At 49.6% G+C, this 16,294-nt stretch overlaps 1 protein-coding gene across 6 annotated transcripts in view; it reads left to right on the top strand.

Annotated features, from left to right (window-relative positions):
• usp24 (ubiquitin specific peptidase 24) overlaps positions 1 to 16,294 on the top strand; it is a 51,628-nt gene that overhangs the window by 24,710 nt on the left and 10,624 nt on the right. For all 6 annotated transcript variants that reach the window (XM_035412905.1, XM_035412904.1, XM_035412907.1 and 3 more), the window contains 32 exons: positions 161 to 237; positions 626 to 766; positions 855 to 908; positions 1,251 to 1,366; positions 1,514 to 1,580; positions 2,264 to 2,374; positions 2,945 to 3,043; positions 3,374 to 3,547; positions 3,929 to 4,014; positions 4,118 to 4,226; positions 5,130 to 5,288; positions 5,659 to 5,756; positions 5,980 to 6,075; positions 6,943 to 7,171; positions 7,702 to 7,864; positions 8,325 to 8,480; positions 9,654 to 9,724; positions 10,157 to 10,317; positions 10,527 to 10,588; positions 10,717 to 10,908; positions 11,213 to 11,327; positions 11,621 to 11,765; positions 11,885 to 12,004; positions 12,529 to 12,654; positions 12,891 to 12,989; positions 13,140 to 13,222; positions 13,315 to 13,456; positions 14,580 to 14,699; positions 15,050 to 15,270; positions 15,386 to 15,510; positions 15,888 to 16,029; positions 16,136 to 16,286. In XM_035412905.1, coding sequence (XP_035268796.1) covers positions 161 to 237; positions 626 to 766; positions 855 to 908; positions 1,251 to 1,366; positions 1,514 to 1,580; positions 2,264 to 2,374; positions 2,945 to 3,043; positions 3,374 to 3,547; positions 3,929 to 4,014; positions 4,118 to 4,226; positions 5,130 to 5,288; positions 5,659 to 5,756; positions 5,980 to 6,075; positions 6,943 to 7,171; positions 7,702 to 7,864; positions 8,325 to 8,480; positions 9,654 to 9,724; positions 10,157 to 10,317; positions 10,527 to 10,588; positions 10,717 to 10,908; positions 11,213 to 11,327; positions 11,621 to 11,765; positions 11,885 to 12,004; positions 12,529 to 12,654; positions 12,891 to 12,989; positions 13,140 to 13,222; positions 13,315 to 13,456; positions 14,580 to 14,699; positions 15,050 to 15,270; positions 15,386 to 15,510; positions 15,888 to 16,029; positions 16,136 to 16,286 — 4,010 coding nt within the window. The remainder of the gene's footprint in view (positions 1 to 160; positions 238 to 625; positions 767 to 854; positions 909 to 1,250; positions 1,367 to 1,513; positions 1,581 to 2,263; positions 2,375 to 2,944; positions 3,044 to 3,373; positions 3,548 to 3,928; positions 4,015 to 4,117; positions 4,227 to 5,129; positions 5,289 to 5,658; positions 5,757 to 5,979; positions 6,076 to 6,942; positions 7,172 to 7,701; positions 7,865 to 8,324; positions 8,481 to 9,653; positions 9,725 to 10,156; positions 10,318 to 10,526; positions 10,589 to 10,716; positions 10,909 to 11,212; positions 11,328 to 11,620; positions 11,766 to 11,884; positions 12,005 to 12,528; positions 12,655 to 12,890; positions 12,990 to 13,139; positions 13,223 to 13,314; positions 13,457 to 14,579; positions 14,700 to 15,049; positions 15,271 to 15,385; positions 15,511 to 15,887; positions 16,030 to 16,135; positions 16,287 to 16,294) is intronic.

The following is a 16,294-nucleotide window of genomic DNA, read 5'->3' as shown; positions in this document are numbered from 1 at the left end:
AGCCCAGCCCTGCTGTCTCCTGCTTGGACATTCGTTTTGCACAGCATCACCATCTAACACTCATTGGTGCTGTCGTGGCTGAGGAATGGGCTCAAACAGAGGTCTTGCCCGACTCGTTTCATAACGATGAGCAAAAACGGCATCTGTGTTGGTTCTTTAGGCTTCAACCTTTTCAAGACCTTCTTTGAGAACGTGAACCTCAGTGACCACCGCCTGAAACGCCAAGGAACCCAGCTGGTATGCAACCCGTCGACTCTGCCGCCCCGATCTCGATTTCTGCTTAGACGAGGAACACATTTTAAGCCTTCGGCTTGAACAGACGAATATTAAGTAATTTACCCCTCAGGTTATGGAAATGTAGTACTTTTGCCAGGATGAGTCATGCCTGTAAGGCTGTAAGAAATTCTCAAATCTCTTTTTATAGCTGTGTTTTCCTCATCCACCCACAGAGTGCTATATCGCTATTGAATCCACAATGCATAATTACCGACTGCCCATTTTTGTGCCCGTTACTTTATTCAACAAAATGGATGAGTGTAGTACCTGTCAGATGGAAGAAACTACTTGTTGGAGTCTGTAAACTGACATTTCCTCTCCTCTCCTGTCCTCTTCATTCCGTGCGCAGTGTGTGGAGCGCCTGGATCTTGCGGGGATGGACTTCATCTGGCGCATCGCCATGGAGTCGCCGGACGAGGAGATCGCCAACGAGGCCATCCAGCTCATCATCACCTACAGCTACATCAACCTCAACCCCAAAATGAAGAAGGTGGGGGCGACCGCTCGGCGGGGGCGCACGGCACGGACCCAGCCCCTCCTGAGCCGCTCTCTAACCGCGCCCTTTTGTCTGTCCGCAGGACTCCGTGACGCTGCACAAGAAGTTCATCGCAGATTGCTATAAAAGACTGGAGGTCAGTAGCTTCCATTGCTGTTTCACGGAGGACTCGATACACAACTCAATATGTTTGGACTGAATGTATCATTTAGAATTTAGGAGGTTAAGTTGGCCGTGTAGAATGTTCTAGAAAGGTTTTGCACACAGAAATGCCGACTGCTGTGAAAAGCAGGTGAGGGTGTGACTTTGGATAGGTGGGGGGCTCAAGGCCAGGGAGAGAAGCCTTTGGCTCTCACACGTCGTGTTTGTCCACATCATTGTGTTGCTGAGGAATTCCAGGGTTGCCAGAGCGTGATGTGTCCGTGATGCTGGTGCGGGTGTTTTCGTCAGTGTCTCACGCTCTCCCCGCTGTACGCAGGCCGCCAGCTCGGCCTTGGGTGGGCCCACTCTGACGCACGCCGTCACCAGGGCGACCAAGATGCTGACGGCCACCGCCATGCCCACCGTCGCCACCTCTGTGCAGTCGCCTTCCAGGTACCCTTCTCCACACCCTGCCCGGGCACTGGCCACTGGGCACCAGCGCCACTTCTACACCAACTATACACGTTTTCCCCCATTTCCTATTTTACTTAAGCCAACATTTACAGAGCAAAGTAATGAGCTAGTTCTTTTTTTCCTTAGGTCAACAAAGCTGGTGATCATCGAAAGGCTTCTGTTACTTGCTGAACGTTACGTCATCACAATAGAGGTAAAGACTGTCTGTTTATCATTTATAATTGCTCAGCGATGAGGAGTTTGCATGTTGCCTTTCTTTTCAGCGGATAGAGCTTCATTGTGCTGTAGTTCCTACAGGAGGGGACAGACTGAAGATATGTTCCGTTCAATTAGGCGTTAATTGGATGAGAATCGAATTCCCCAGAAGTATTTAATTTTAAGCGATGCCGACACCCGGTCCGTCGCGTTATTAGCTCTAATTGACTCATCCTTGACACCCGAAGTGATTCGATATGCCTCCTCTATCTGCTCAGACCGTAATATCCATGCTGATGACTGACCTGACCCTCTACCCACATAAAATGGCTCCCTCATTTATGCTCTCTCTAGCACTGTTGCAAAGCCAAACATTTGCTTGGCAGGAGGCTGAGAACCATTATCACTAATACAAGGGGGACACACTTTAGCGTTCACCATATTTCCCTGATTGAAAAATTTATCCGTCTGTCATTTGTTACGTTTTACTCCCTTGTATGCAAATTTCCTCAAATGACTCCTTTACTTCTTGTTTCTCTCACCTCACAAAAGAGGGTTTCAGCTCTCATTATTGCACGCTCAAGCGATTGTTCGTTTACTGCTTTGTTCATTATCGGTGGTTGGCTTATGGCCGGCTCGTTGTCTGTGAGTGTAACCGCACTGCTGTCTTTGTCTTTTTAGGATTTGTATTCGGTCCCTCGGACTATTCTACCTCACGGAGCGTCTTTCAACGGCCACCCCGTGACCCTCCACGTCACCTACGAATCTACCAAAGACACTTTCTCCTTGGAGGTGTGTGTGTGTGTGTCCTCTGTGCGGCCCTCTCTTTCAGTGGTCTGTTAGGCGTCTGAAGGGTGTAGCAGCCACTGTCCGCAATCTTTTCCTGCATTTCGTTTCTTGCCTTTAAAACATACGTAACGCTTCTCAGTAATCCACGGTACCTGCAGTCCGATCATGAAATGCATAAACGGAACAGTTGAAAGGTGCTCGTCATCTCGCAGCAAGAAGGGCTGAGGGTTTGAATCCAGGCTGGGGCCTTTCTGTTTGGAGTTTGCATGTTCTACCCGTGCCTGTGTGGGTTTCCTCCGGGTACTCCGGTTTCCTCCTGCAATCCAAATACATGCAGGCTCGGCTACTTCAGGGGAATTCACAGGGCGTTGCGGCAAAAGAGCCTGCATGCATGTTTATAAATAAAGGTTAATAAATAGAAGAATTTTATCAAGTCTCTACTGCTCATTCTGTCTATGTAGAATTGGCTGTCACGCTCTCTAAATTCAATTAAGATTGTGGATGGTGCACAGAGATTTCACTGTACCCGATTATTTTTGGTTTCTATAATATGTGCTTTTATCCCTTTTGCAGGCCCACAGCAATGAAACTATCGGCAGCATCAGATGGAAGATAGCAGACCATTTAAGCTGCCCTGTGGACAACGTTCAGATATTTGCCAATGACAGCGTGGTAAATCAGATTTTATTGTGTTGTGTTATTTTCAGTTGAAAGTGTATTTTTAAAAACTTTCAGTTGGAATCAGATTTGTCACAACATTTTAATAGTGCTTTACAGCCATGGAATTTTGAGGTGTGTTTTTGTCTTATTTTGTCTTATAGCCGATTGTTCATGAAGCATTTTAGTTCCGTCTTTTCGCTGTAATCCCATATTGTGCTGTCAATAATCCTTTCTCTACTCATTAAAGTTTATTATGGGATGTGATTTGTATAGAGAAGTGTGTGTGTGGCCCATGGTATGCTGGACTGCAGTGTGAACCCTTTTCGGTGTGTACTGTCCCAGCTGACCATGAACCGCGACCAGAAGCTGCTGAACCAGCTGGGCTTCTCGGACGAGCAGAGCCTGACGGTGAAGAGCTCGGGCACGGGCACCCCCTCGGGCAGCTCGGCCGACTCCTCGGCCAGCGCCAGCAGCAGCAGCAGCGGCGTCTTCAACACCACCTACGCCCTGGAGCAGGTGCCCGCCCGCCCGCCCCCTGCCTCCGTCTGTCCTGCTGTGGTTATGTCTCCCCCTGCAGGCGAAAGCGCAGTGCTGCAACCTGCCCCAACCCCCCCCCTTTTTTGAGGAAGGACAGAAGTCTCGCCTGAGGCCTGCCAACATCCTGATTTGTTGTCCTCCAAACGACCCAGTTTACCTTTCAGTAGATCTAGTGGTTTTGTGAATTAATTTAACTGCTTAAGGTTAAGACAAATTATTTTTTTTGGAGAAATTATGATTGCTTTCCCCCCAACCCCATATTTTTGTTTCATCTGTCTGTCTCAATGCTGGGCGAGACTTCTGTCCGTTTTAAGGTGGCCTTCTAGTGGTGACCCTGTAATGTCCTCCTTTGTTCTTCAGGAGAAGTCTCTTCCTGGGGTGGTGATGGCCCTGGTGTGTAATGTGTTTGAGATGCTGTACCAGCTGGCCAACCTGGACGAGCCCAGGTGAGACTACGTCCTGTAGCAGACAAAAAAACGTTTTTGTTTTTTTATTCTTTGATACGGTCCAGCATTTTTAAAGAGATGCCCTTCACTGCCCTCTCCTCAGAATAACTCTACGTGTTCGCAAGCTCCTGCTCTTAATCCCCACTGACCCCGAGGTCCAGGATGCTCTGGATAACTTTGTGCCAAAAGAATCCAGCGTGTGGAGCCACCAGGTACTCTCCTCTCCCCTGCTCTGTCTGCAGCACCAACATCACTCACTCATTTGTGTTCTACATATGACCCCGTGCCATATATACACTACATGGCTTAAGAACGTGGACACCTGACATCCAAGATATCATCCAAAATTGTGTGCGTTCATTAGGAGTTGGTCCACCCTTTGCTGCAATATTAATCTCAACTCTTTTGGGAAATCTTTATACTAGATGTTGGAGCATTGCTGCAGGGATTTGCTTGCATTCAGGCAGAAGAGCATTAGTGAGGTTGGGCACCGATTGGGCAATTAGGCCTGGCTCGCAGTTGGCTTTCCAATTGATCCCAAAGGTGATGGATGGGGTTGAGGTCAGGGCTCTGTGCAGGCCAGTCAAGTTCTTCCATTCCGTTCTTGACAGATCTATTTCTATAAGGACCTCGCTGTGTGCCTGGGGGCATTGTCATTCTGAAACAGGAAAGGGCCTTCCCCAAGCTATTGCCACATAATGGGAAGCATAGAATCGTCTAGAATGTCGTTGCATTAAGATTTGCCTTCACTGGAACTAAGGGGGCTAGCCCAAACCATAAGAAACAGCCTCAGGCTAAGGGGTGTCCAGATACTTTAGGTCATGTAGTGTATGTTCTTTGCTACAAGATGAAAGTGGGATACATGCACATGTAGTGCAGTACCGTTACTGCTCTTTACATGCCTCTGTGTGCTCTTTTTACATCACTGAATATAAAACTGTGATGAAAATGGAAATCCCTGCAGTGCTGATGCTGGTAATGAGTGATAATTAGATGAGCAGCGGTTTTAATGAGACTGTTTGTGGTGTTGCCCTGTTTGCAGTACTGAGCGCTCCTGTGTGTGTTGTGTGTGTGTGTTGTGTGTGTGTGTGTGTGTGTGTGTGTGTTTACTGCAGAAAACCCTCTTCACGCTGGGCTCCGGTAACCAGGCCTCCAAGTCCCCGTCTCTGTCCTCCAAGCAGCAGCACCAGCAGAGCGCCGCCTCCATACTGGAGTTCCTGTTCCGCTCCTCCGCACCCGGCATGTCCACCTTCAGAGTGCTGTACAACCTGGAGGTGCTCACACACACGCACATACGCATACGCACACAGCCACACCCACATACACGCGCACACTTACACGCACAGCCCTGCCCCCGGCATGTCCACCTTCAGAGTGCTGTACAACCTGGAGGTGCTCACACACACAGCCGCGCGCGAGCACGCACGCACACACACACACACACACACACACACACGTTTCCAAACACGGACACACAAGCAGAGCTCGCACACGTCTCCACACACTCACCTACACTCACACACCACACGCGCCTGTGGTCACTCACACACCGCACACCCTCGATCACACCAACGATCATCTCATCCCGTCTCACAGACCTCTCCCCCCCGTCCTAATCCTCGTTCGCTCATCTCTCCTTTATAGGTGCTGAGCTCCAAGCTGATGCCCACGTCCGACGACGAGATGGCCAAAACCAGCGTCAAGTCCTTCTGTGAGAACTTCCTCAAAGCAGGGGGCCTGAGGTATGACCCCCAACAGTCACACATCCAACCCCTCACTCCTTCAGGCAGCATAGTGCAGATAGCATTTCTATTAACATGATCTTTCTGGAATGCAGATAAAGGGGATGCATAAATGATCTGTGAGCAGAATTGTTCAGCAGGGCCTTGCGGCCTCTGTGTGGTGCAGTAGCGTGTTAGCTTGGGTTCGGAGTGCTCATCTGTGGCTTCGTTCTCCTGCCCTCAGCCTGGTGGTGAACGTCATGCAGAGGGACTCCATCCCCTCCGAGGTGGACTATGAGACCAGACAGGGGGTCTACTCCATTTGCCTTCAGCTGGCGAGGTATCCTCCCCCCCCCCCACCTTCCCCACCCCCCCCACAGATGCACTTTCCTTTCACACTGCTGGGAAGGGTGCGAATGTGTTGTTTACCCCTGTGGGGTGTTGCGTGTATTGAGTTTCTTCCAAAGATTCAAGCTTGGTTTCGCTCCCAGTGAAGAATACAGGAAATAAATGTCAAATGCAGGCTGCTGTCATTTCGACAGAGTTCTTTAAAATAGAATATATATATTTTTAGTTTTGATTTATTGGTTTTATTAGACTGTGATAAATACATAAATAAAAATGAAAATAACTGAATATCGTTGATCCAGGCATCCTGTCTTGTGTGATAGAGGATTTGTTCATCAATAACACTTGAGTATCTGATCAGTTAGACTTGCTGCAGAGCCGAAGTGGTCATGAGGCTCAGTAACCGTGACTGCCTTGGTTAAGAGTGCGCTCAGAGGTTTTAAAACCATGCCATTGGCTTATTTGGCTGTGAAAGGAAGAGATACCCTCTATCTGTGACCTTCAGTCAGGCCCTGTGCCCCAGCTGGAGGTTTTGGCAGTTTCCATGATGAGGTTGTGCCTCTGCGCCTCTCTCCTCCACCCCGGCCCCATGCTGGGGGAGTGAGCTGGCTGGACTGCAGAGTCGTGATCTTCCTTCATGCGTGGGCTTGAAGCACACCTCTCCCGACAGCTTCTAACCTCCTGGGTCTCAGGCCACTTCTATTCATAGCAGCCTTGGAGTGTTTCACAATTGCAGCTTAAGCGCTAGAACATTCTTTAGTTATCGATCCCTGTCGCTTAACGTCCTTTTCCTGAAGGTTATTGACCATGAAGCGTGTCCTTTTCGCGCCGCGTTCGTCATCTCTGGCTCCCCCTGCAGGTTCCTGCTGGTAGGGCAGACCATGCCCAGCATCCTGGACGAGGAGGTGGGCAAGGACGGCGTGGACGCGCTGTCGTCCCGGCCCTTCCGCAACGTGAGCCGGCAGAGCAGCCGGCAGCTGTCCCTGTGCGGCACGCCCGAGAAGTCCTCCTACCGCCAGATGTCCATGTCCGACCGCTCCTCCATCCGCGTGGAGGAGATCATCCCGGCGGCGCGAGTGGCCATCCAGGTCAGAGGGGGTGGGGTGGGGCGGGGCCGGGATGTGCGGTTAGGCTGGGGGATCGACGGGACCTCCGACTGTAGTGCTGAGAGCCTACAGCGGCCTTAATGGTGTAGGCCTAGATTCATACAGTAACTGGTGGAAAGCAGGCCTCAACGTTCAGCTAGTATATGTATACATTTTCACCCAAAATGCAGAATACCAAGTAAAAGTTACTAAAAGTACTCTCTTTTTGCTTCTTTTATGCTCAAGAATGTGTTGCTTCAAAGAAAAAAAGCAATAAAATATATATATAGTATTTCCCAGTTTGTTTCTGGTGTGCTGTCAGGACATGACACAGTGGAGTGATTTTTACCCTGTGCGTCATCTCACCCGTTTCCTCATATTAGCAATACTAATTGAAGGGATGTCCTGAACTAAATGGGAGTCAAGTTACCACACACTAATATGTCTAATATGTTTCTGTTTGTCTTTTAATATTCTTATATGCCGCTTGCTGTCTGGTGTGTTGTTTTTAATTCTTCCCTGTCTGTTGTCAGACCATGGAGGTTGGTGACTTCACCTCAACAGTGGCATGTTTCATGCGACTCACGTGGGCAGCTGCAGCGGGACGATTGGACCTTGTGGGCAGCAGCCAGCCAATCAGAGAGAGCACCAACTCCCTCTTTCCCATGGGCATCCGCAGTCGCGTCAGCAGCACAGGTGAGGACTGACACTGAACCATGCTGCCTGCTACAGTCAGGCCCCGCACCACCGTCCCCCTTCTGCTCTTAGACAATACAGTCAGGCCCCACACCACACTCCCCTACTGCTGGTAGGTAATATAGTCAGGCCTTGCAAACCTCTTCCACTTGCTCTTTGACACAATCTAAACCACTGTGTAGCAGTGCACCTGCAGGTTCATTATGCTTTTCAGATTGGCTTAATTTTAAATATTGCATTTGAATAAAAATAATAGGCACTTAGCATTTTTTTCAGCCAAGTCTAACCTGTCTTATATCCTTAATTAATAGTCTTTCATCACTGATAAATGTGTAGATAAATGTGTCATTTAGATAAGTATTTTAGTCTCCCAGTTAATATTGTTTAATCTCCCAGTTAATATCGTTTCTGATCCGTCAGTGGTTTTCACTGTGACGTGTGCGCCCTCTGCCTGTCGCAGGAAGCAACTGCAGCTCCAGCAGCGAGGGAGAGGCCACCACCCTGCACGCGGGCATCTGCGTGAAGCAGCAGTGCGTGTCCATCAAGGACACCATCATCGCCCGGGAGGCCCTGTCTCTGCTCGTCACCTGCCTGCAGCTGCGCTGCCAGCAACTCTGTGAGGCCCCGCAACTCCCCAGTACCTTTACATGAGTGATATGAGTGCATATGCAATGAGCGCAGTCAAAGGCTTAGCATGCGCTAGCATGCCTTAAGTTCATACCAGACCTGGGTCAAATACGTATTTGTTTTGGATTCAAATACTTTTCTACACTACTGATCTTGTCTGGTGTATTGGAACCAATGAAATACTCTCAAAAAGTGCACACTCTGCCTTCTGGTCATATTGGCAGGCTCAGTTACACCAGGAAAGATCAATAGAGCGCAGAAAAGTATTTCAATCCAAAACAAATACGTATTTGACCCGGGTCTGGTACACACACAGTACATAACAGCCAGATTGTGATCCAGTTGCATGGACTTTGCTAAAGATGCTAATTTTTTGACTGGAATTCCCCCCCCCCCCCCCTTTGGTAATTTTTTTTTTGAATGCTTTAGCATTTTATGGTCTGAAGTAAATGACTGAAGCTCATCAGTGGCCCGTATTTATTCATTCATAAGTCTAAGGCAGCTTTTTGTTTTTAGGTTGACCTGAAAGCTTAGGTTTGTCATTCCATGGTTTCATAAATCCATCAGAGAAGTGGTTTCTTAAACGAGGCCAATAACGCAAGGATTTGGATGAAAATTTCTGCTATGGTTAAACATGGCTTTTTCAGTGTCAAATGATTTGTGCACTTTCATTTGCACAATTGTCCTTAAAGCTGATGTCCATGTCTGCGCCATTATTTATAATTTTAGCTATAGAAGATATAGACATGTAGGTGGTCGTTTACCTCAGTGTATATCTGCAGAACATAACACTGTGTTATTTTATCCGGATATTTATGGAATGCATTCTAAATTTCACAGGCCCGGGTCCTGTTTGTCCTTTTTCATATCTGTGTGTGTGTGCCCACCCACCGGAGTCCTGCGTCATGACTGAACGTTTATAATCTGGCAAGACACCGTGATTCATGTCACATCTGCTATGTGAAACTGTTTAATTCATGCAGGAAAGTGGTTATGCAACACATTTCACATATTTTTGGAATTATTAAGGCATGAGTGTAAGGTTAGGCTTTGTAGCTGGCTCTACGAGATGCCCTGAGTTCATCCCTGGGAATGATGGACACTCTATGGTGCTGAAGAGAGCCCTAATCTAGTGCTTTCTTCTGCTCCCCCCCCCCCCCCGGTTCCTTCTACAACCTGCCGTGTGTGAGCGATTTTATAATCGACATACTGCTTGGATCGCCCAGTGAAGAGGTACGATCATCCGGGTGAAATAAGGCTGCCGTCTGTCACAGGTTTTCACTTTCCCGGAAAAGGCTGCTTGCATGATGCAAGGAAATCACAACTGTGATTGGAGTGGGTGAATCTGCATCGTTTCATCTGTCAAATTAAAACTCGGTGGGGGAGAAAAACGGCAAACTACTTGTCCTCTTTTTACGTAATCTTGCCCAGTTGTGTCTGTGTGTGTCTGTGTGTGTGTGTGCATGCATGTGCACAGTCATATTTTTAAATATTCTATTTATTTTATTTCATGGGAATAAAATATTGTTTAGGGGAGAAACTGCAGATTTTCTGATAGTCCCTGTCCTGCTGTGTGATGGCATAAGATCAGGATGCATACGCTGCATATAGATGGGCATGACTCCCCTATTTTAAGCCCTCGTTTTAAACCCTGTCCCGTTGCAGATCCGCCGTGTGGCCTGTGACCAGCTGTACACCCTCAGCCAGACGGACACCTCCGGGTACCCCGACCTGCAGAAGCCCAACCTCTTCCTCCTCAAGGTGGTTCTCACTGCCCAGCTGCCCCTGTGGTCCCCCACCAGCATCATGAGAGGCATCAACCAGAGGTGGGTCCCCTTGACACGGCCCGGGACAGGACAGTGAGGAGGGAGAGTGTGTGGCGTGTTCTGGCAGTTTTTTTAGTTTTATGTAAATATGAAGCTTCCACGGATCCTGGAATGAGCTTTTCTTCTGTTGACCCATACTGAATTGCATGTGATTTGCTTATTGCACCTACATTCCCCAGTGGGTTTGCTGATGTTGTTGTCTCCTCCAGGCTGCTGTCTCAGTGCACAGAGTACTTCGACCTGCGATGCCAGCTTCTGGACGACCTGACCTGTAAGTGCGCCGAGCCGTGGCATCCCTCCCCTGTACCGCGGTGGTTTTTGGGTTTGGGTCGTGGGCGTGTATGTGTGTGCGTGTGTGTGTGTGTGTGTGTGTGTGTGTGTGACCTGAGCCTCTCTCAGCCACAGAGATGGAGCAGCTGCAGATCAGCCCGGCGGTCATGCTGGAGGACGAGATCAACTGGCTGGACAACTTCGAGCCCACCTGGACCGCCGAGCTGGAGACCAGCGAGGCCGACAACATCCTGCAGGCGGGCCACCTGCGGCTCATCAAGACCCTGCTGTCGCTGTGCGGGAACGAGAAGGAGCAGCTGGGTGAGTCCGCGCCGGGGGAGGGGGGGGCGGTGTATGGCGCTGTCCACCTCGCTGTAGGAAGGTCCCGGATTTCGATCCCGGCCGAGGTCTTTCTGCGTGGAGAGGAGCGTGTTCTCCCCGTGGGTTTCTGTTGTGTCCGTCAACATTAAAAGTAAAACGGCAGTCAACTTATTCTGTATAAATAAAGGTTAAAAAAAAAAAAAAAAACCTCCCCCCAAACTGAGCCAGTAAAGCCCTGGTCTTCAACTGGTCTTCAATGGGAGTTCTTGTGTACGAGTCCTGTGTTTTATCACTTCCTGTGCAGGCCCCTCCCTGATCCAGCAGCTCCTGGACGACTTCCTGTTCCGGGCGTCGCGCATCATTCTCAACAGCAACAACCCCTCCAGCTCCTCGGCCCCCATCCAGGACTTCCACCCAAAGTAAGCGTTCCACTGTTCCCCAGCTCACCTGTACATCGCGGTCTAGTCTCGCCTTCATCAGTGCTGCTGTACAGTAGGTTGTCCCTGTTCAAATTAATCAGCAAAAAGTTTTTAATTTAAAATCGAAATGGTTGATTTTGTTACAAAGACATTTTAGCAATCGTGAGAACATGAATAGCAAGTTTGAGGCGATGTACGGCCGCTAATTGTGTAGAAAATGAGCTTGTGTAAAAGTACGGCGTGTTCGGGCACGGCTCTCGACCCTGACCTCTCCCGCGTCTCCCCTGGGTCAGGTGCAGCACGGTCAGCAGCCGCCTGGCGGCGTACGAGGTGCTGGTGATGCTGGCGGACAGCTCCATCACCAACCTGCAGCTCATCACGCGCGAGCTCCTCTCCATGCACCACCAGTGCGACCCCTCGCTCACCAAGGAGTTTGACGTGAGTCGAAAAGGGGGTTGTGGGTTGTACGTTGGGTGTGCCGCGGCTCGTGGTCATCATGGACGCGAGCTCCTCGCGTGCTGTAGTGACGTCCGGCCTGTGCTGCTGTGCTCCCTCAGTTCCTGCCTCCCGTGGACAGTCGGTCGGTGTCGGGGTTCGTGGGCCTGAAGAACGGGGGCGCCACCTGCTACATGAACGCCGTCTTCCAGCAGCTCTACATGCAGCCTGGCCTGCCTGAGGTAAAAGGAATGGGCCATGGGGTGGAGCCTGGGGTGAAAGGAAAGAGCCAAGGGGTGGAGCCTGAGTTGAAAGGAAAGAGCCAAGGGGTGGAGCCTGAGTTGAGAGGGCTGGGCCATGGGGTGGAGCACACATTTCCATTAACACTGAAGTAATGGACATGATTCAGAAGAAGGGCACGTGTGCCATGAAACTGGCCACAAAGCGCTGGTGAACATGGCAGGGCTCCACCACCAGGGGGAGACAGATACTATGTGTAAGAGCAGCTAGCACATAATGAAAGGAAAGATTAATTTGCGCAAGTTATTTATTTATATATTTATTTGCTTAAATGAGGACTAAAAGTAGAACTTATTGGAAAGTAGGTCTGCAGTCACAAGTAATGCACTTGGTTTTCTAATTTATTTTTTAGTTTTTGTTGTAAATATCACAAGGGAAAACAGTACCTTTAAAAGTACACTAATTTGAAAAGGTACAACGGTGTGAGTTGCATGTAATGTGTGAGTAAATGCTGATGGTTTTCCAGGCGTTCCTGTCCATCGAGGACGACACGGATAACCCAGACGAGAGCGTGTTCTGCCAGGTCCAGTCGCTGTTCGGCCACCTGATGGAGAGCAAGCTGCAGTACTACGTCCCCGAGAACTTCTGGAAGGTGGGCCGCTGAATTATTTTAGGCCGTCCGCTGCCTTTCTGTTTAGAGGGAAGTGTGGCCTAAAGCAGTGTGAAATGTTTTCATTAGAGTGAATTGTTGTGTGGGAGCAGAAGGCTATTTCTGAAGGTTAATCCACAGAGCACAGTGTAGCATTCAGGCTCATGTCTGGTGCGGTTTGCCTGAGTGGCGTGTAACCCACAGTCTGTGGTGTAACCGCTGGCTCCTGCTCTCTGCAGATCTTTAAGATGTGGAACAAGGAGCTGTACGTGCGGGAGCAGCAGGACGCCTACGAGTTCTTCACCAGCCTGGTGGACCAGCTGGACGAGCACCTGAAGGTATGGCTCGTAGGCGTTCTCCACTATTCCACACCTGCATATTCTTTAGGAGGCGGAGAGAGGCACAAGCCCTTTGGGGTGGTTTTGAGCCGCTAGTCTTGGTGACTCATTTGAACTGACGCGTTTTGTTATTTTCTCCACGCGTTCTAGAAAATTGGGAGAGAGCAGATTTTCAAGAACACGTTTCAGGGCATCTTCTCCGATCAGAAGATCTGCAAGGACTGCCCGCACAGGTACGCGGGAAAACTGAAACTGGCTGTCGGTAGCTGCCGGTAGCTGTCGCCGCTGGGCGCAGGAAAGGGTGACCTGGTTTCTGGGTCCGCAGGTATGAACGGGAGGAGACCTTCATGGCGTTGAACCTGGGCGTGACGTCCTGCCAGAGTTTGGAGATCTCCTTGGACCAGTTTGTCAGGGGAGAGGTCCTGGAAGGGAGCAATGCCTACTACTGTGAGAAGTGCAAGGAGAAGGTAGCGTCATGTCAACGTCCACAACCCTTTACTCTATATCCCCAGTGCCATTTTTTTGGAATTCATACAGGTGTATGCTGAGTTTTTTTTAAATTTTTTATAACCATTTTGGCATTCTCAATTAATAACGTTGACCACAATACATTGTTTTCCTGGTTTGAAAGTCAGTTTCTTTCGTATTCTTCATTTACTACAATTTTTAATGCAGGCTTATTTAAAATTTGTATGTTGTGCCTGTTATGTATAAAATGATAAAATATCATTTCTAAATGTGCGTTCTTAAGGCAGTGCTACAGTTGCTGCTGTTATAAAGCCTGTGACCAGTGTTATTTAACTTTATCTTCAACTTATCACTTACAATAGACTCACTTCCATACTCTTGGAAATATTACTGAGATGGCCTATAGTCCTGTCATACAGGCCTCTCCTCTGTCCCCTGCAAGACTGGGGGATTATCATGCATGAATCTGCTGTAATTAAGGTGACTGCTCATGATGATTTAGATGTGCTAGATGGGTGTGCTTTTACATGTACCCCAGCATGTCTCTCTCAACAATCTAGTCTGTTTCTTTTTTTCCATCAACAACGAATGGACATAGTCGGTCACAGACGATGATTAAATGTCTACATTTCAGAAGCTGTGGAAAGCTTTTGTCGAAGCCTTCATTACTCTGGATATTTTTATGTATTAAATATTTATAAAAGTATTTTCCATTTTGTAGTTGATGGGGATTTTTCTTCACTGGCCCTTGAACCGCAGACCTCCCCACATGTAGAATGTACTTTGAGTAAATAGTAGGTTACATGCTAAACACTCAGTTTAGTCTCTGCTGTGCTAGCAGGAACACTTGCTTGAGATGCCAAAACAAAAGAACAGGCCATCCAGATTTAGTGACCCCCCCCCCCCCAAGTTCCCTTACTAACCAATGCTAGCTTAGCTCTTCATGTTTTTGTTTTCTCAATAATCATAATAGTCTTGAGTATTGGCAAGCCTGCACTGTTGACTTGTTTCCAAACGTTTCAGAAAAGCAGATGAGTTTTCTGCAGCTTTAGAAGTGTGTGAGCCCGTTGGGGGTCTGCATAGCGTGGCTGCACACCTTACCCTTTTCTTCTCCTGCTCCAGAGGACCACAGTGAAGCGCACCTGCATCAAGTCCCTCCCCAGCGTGCTGGTCATCCACCTGATGCGCTTCGGCTTCGACTGGGAGAGCGGGCGCTCCATCAAGTACGACGAGCAGATCAGGGTAAGGCCACGGGCCCAGCGTACATCATGGCTGAACTCGGATGGGATGGGGGGAGCTGTGTTGGGGCAATCGCTGGAAGTGTGCTGCATCAAGTGTACTGCGTCATTTCTAACTGGCTTTCTAAGTGCACTGTTGCAGTAGTGCCCTCATCTTATTGCGATAAAACCATCGCCATCATTTATTGTGAATGTATCCTTTTGATTTGTCTGCAAATTTGCAGTTAAATTTTATCAATCACATTGTGTGCCTTAAGATATAAAGAAATGGACCTACGAGTGGCTGCCTTTGCTTCCTTCTTATGGAACCCATTTTTGATGGATAACGGTACTTCCTGTTTCCTCTGCTAACAGTTTCCCTGGGTATTGAACATGGAGCCCTACACGGTCTCCGGCATGGCACGCCAGGACTCCAGCTCTGACCACGGGGAGAACGGGCGGGGCGGGGAGCCGGGCTCCGGGGGGTCCCCGCGGAAGAAAGTGACCATCTCCGAAAACTACGAGCTGGTGGGCGTGGTGGTGCACAGCGGACAGGCCCACGCCGGCCACTACTACTCTTTCATCAAGGACCGCCGGTGAGTCGCGGCGGGCGAAGGCGCGGGCGTTCGGAAAGGGGAGCGCGCTGCTGTGAAGTGTTAGCGGTAACGACGCAACCGCCCTGACATGTTTCCCTCCCCCCCCCCCACAAAGTGGAAGTGCCCGAGGCCGATGGTACAAGTTCAACGACAACATGGTGGAGGAGTTCGACATGAACGACGAGTCGCTGGAGTACGAGTGCTTCGGGGGAGAGTACCGACCCAAAGTTTACGACCAGTGTAAGTTAGCCTCCCGATTCACCCCAGAACCCAACCTCTTCCCTTGTTTTCTGCATTATGCCGGAAGGGTCGGAAGGACCGGTAAATGGAGCAGAGTTTCGACCCGTGATACACTCGCCCTGACTTGTTAAGCAGGCTTTTGTAACAGACATTTATAGGCTGCCCCACCCTTTTTCTGAAAATCGAACATCCTGTCGGTTTTCCCTCCAACCGAAACACACCTCGTTCAGCAGTGAGAGATTTTGTCAACATGCCAGTTGATGGAATCAGGTGTGCCGAATTAGGGTTGGAGTGAAAACCTACAGCACGGTAGATCTGCTGGGCCGCCTTGTTATAGGCTCTCATTGGCTAAACATCTCTGCTGCTGTGTCCATCAGCCAATCCCTACCCGGATGTGCGCAGGCGGTACTGGAACGCCTACATGCTCTTCTACCAGCGAATATCGGACCAGAACTCGCCCGTCCAGCCCAAGAAGAGCCGCGTGAGCGTGATGAGGCAGGAGGCCGAGGACCTGTCCCTGTGAGTGCCGCATGCCCCCCCCCCCCCACCCCCGGTTACGTCCCGCAGCGAAAAAGCAAAGCCTTCGGGTCGCGTCCCAGACTTACAGCTCCTCCCCCCTCCTCAGGTCCGCCCCCTCGTCCCCCGAAATCTCCCCCCAGTCCTCCCCGCGGCCCCCGAGGGCCAACAACGATCGCCTGTCCCTGCTCACCCGCCTGGTGAGGAAGGGCGAGAAGAAGGGGCTGTTTGTGGAGAAGATGCCGGTCAGGATCTACCAGGTAACAGC

Source organism: Anguilla anguilla, chromosome 4 (genome assembly GCF_013347855.1).
Source record: "Anguilla anguilla isolate fAngAng1 chromosome 4, fAngAng1.pri, whole genome shotgun sequence".
NCBI lineage: Eukaryota > Metazoa > Chordata > Actinopteri > Anguilliformes > Anguillidae > Anguilla > Anguilla anguilla.
The sequence above is the reverse complement of the archived record's forward strand: the minus strand, read 5'-3'. Positions and strand labels throughout refer to the sequence as shown.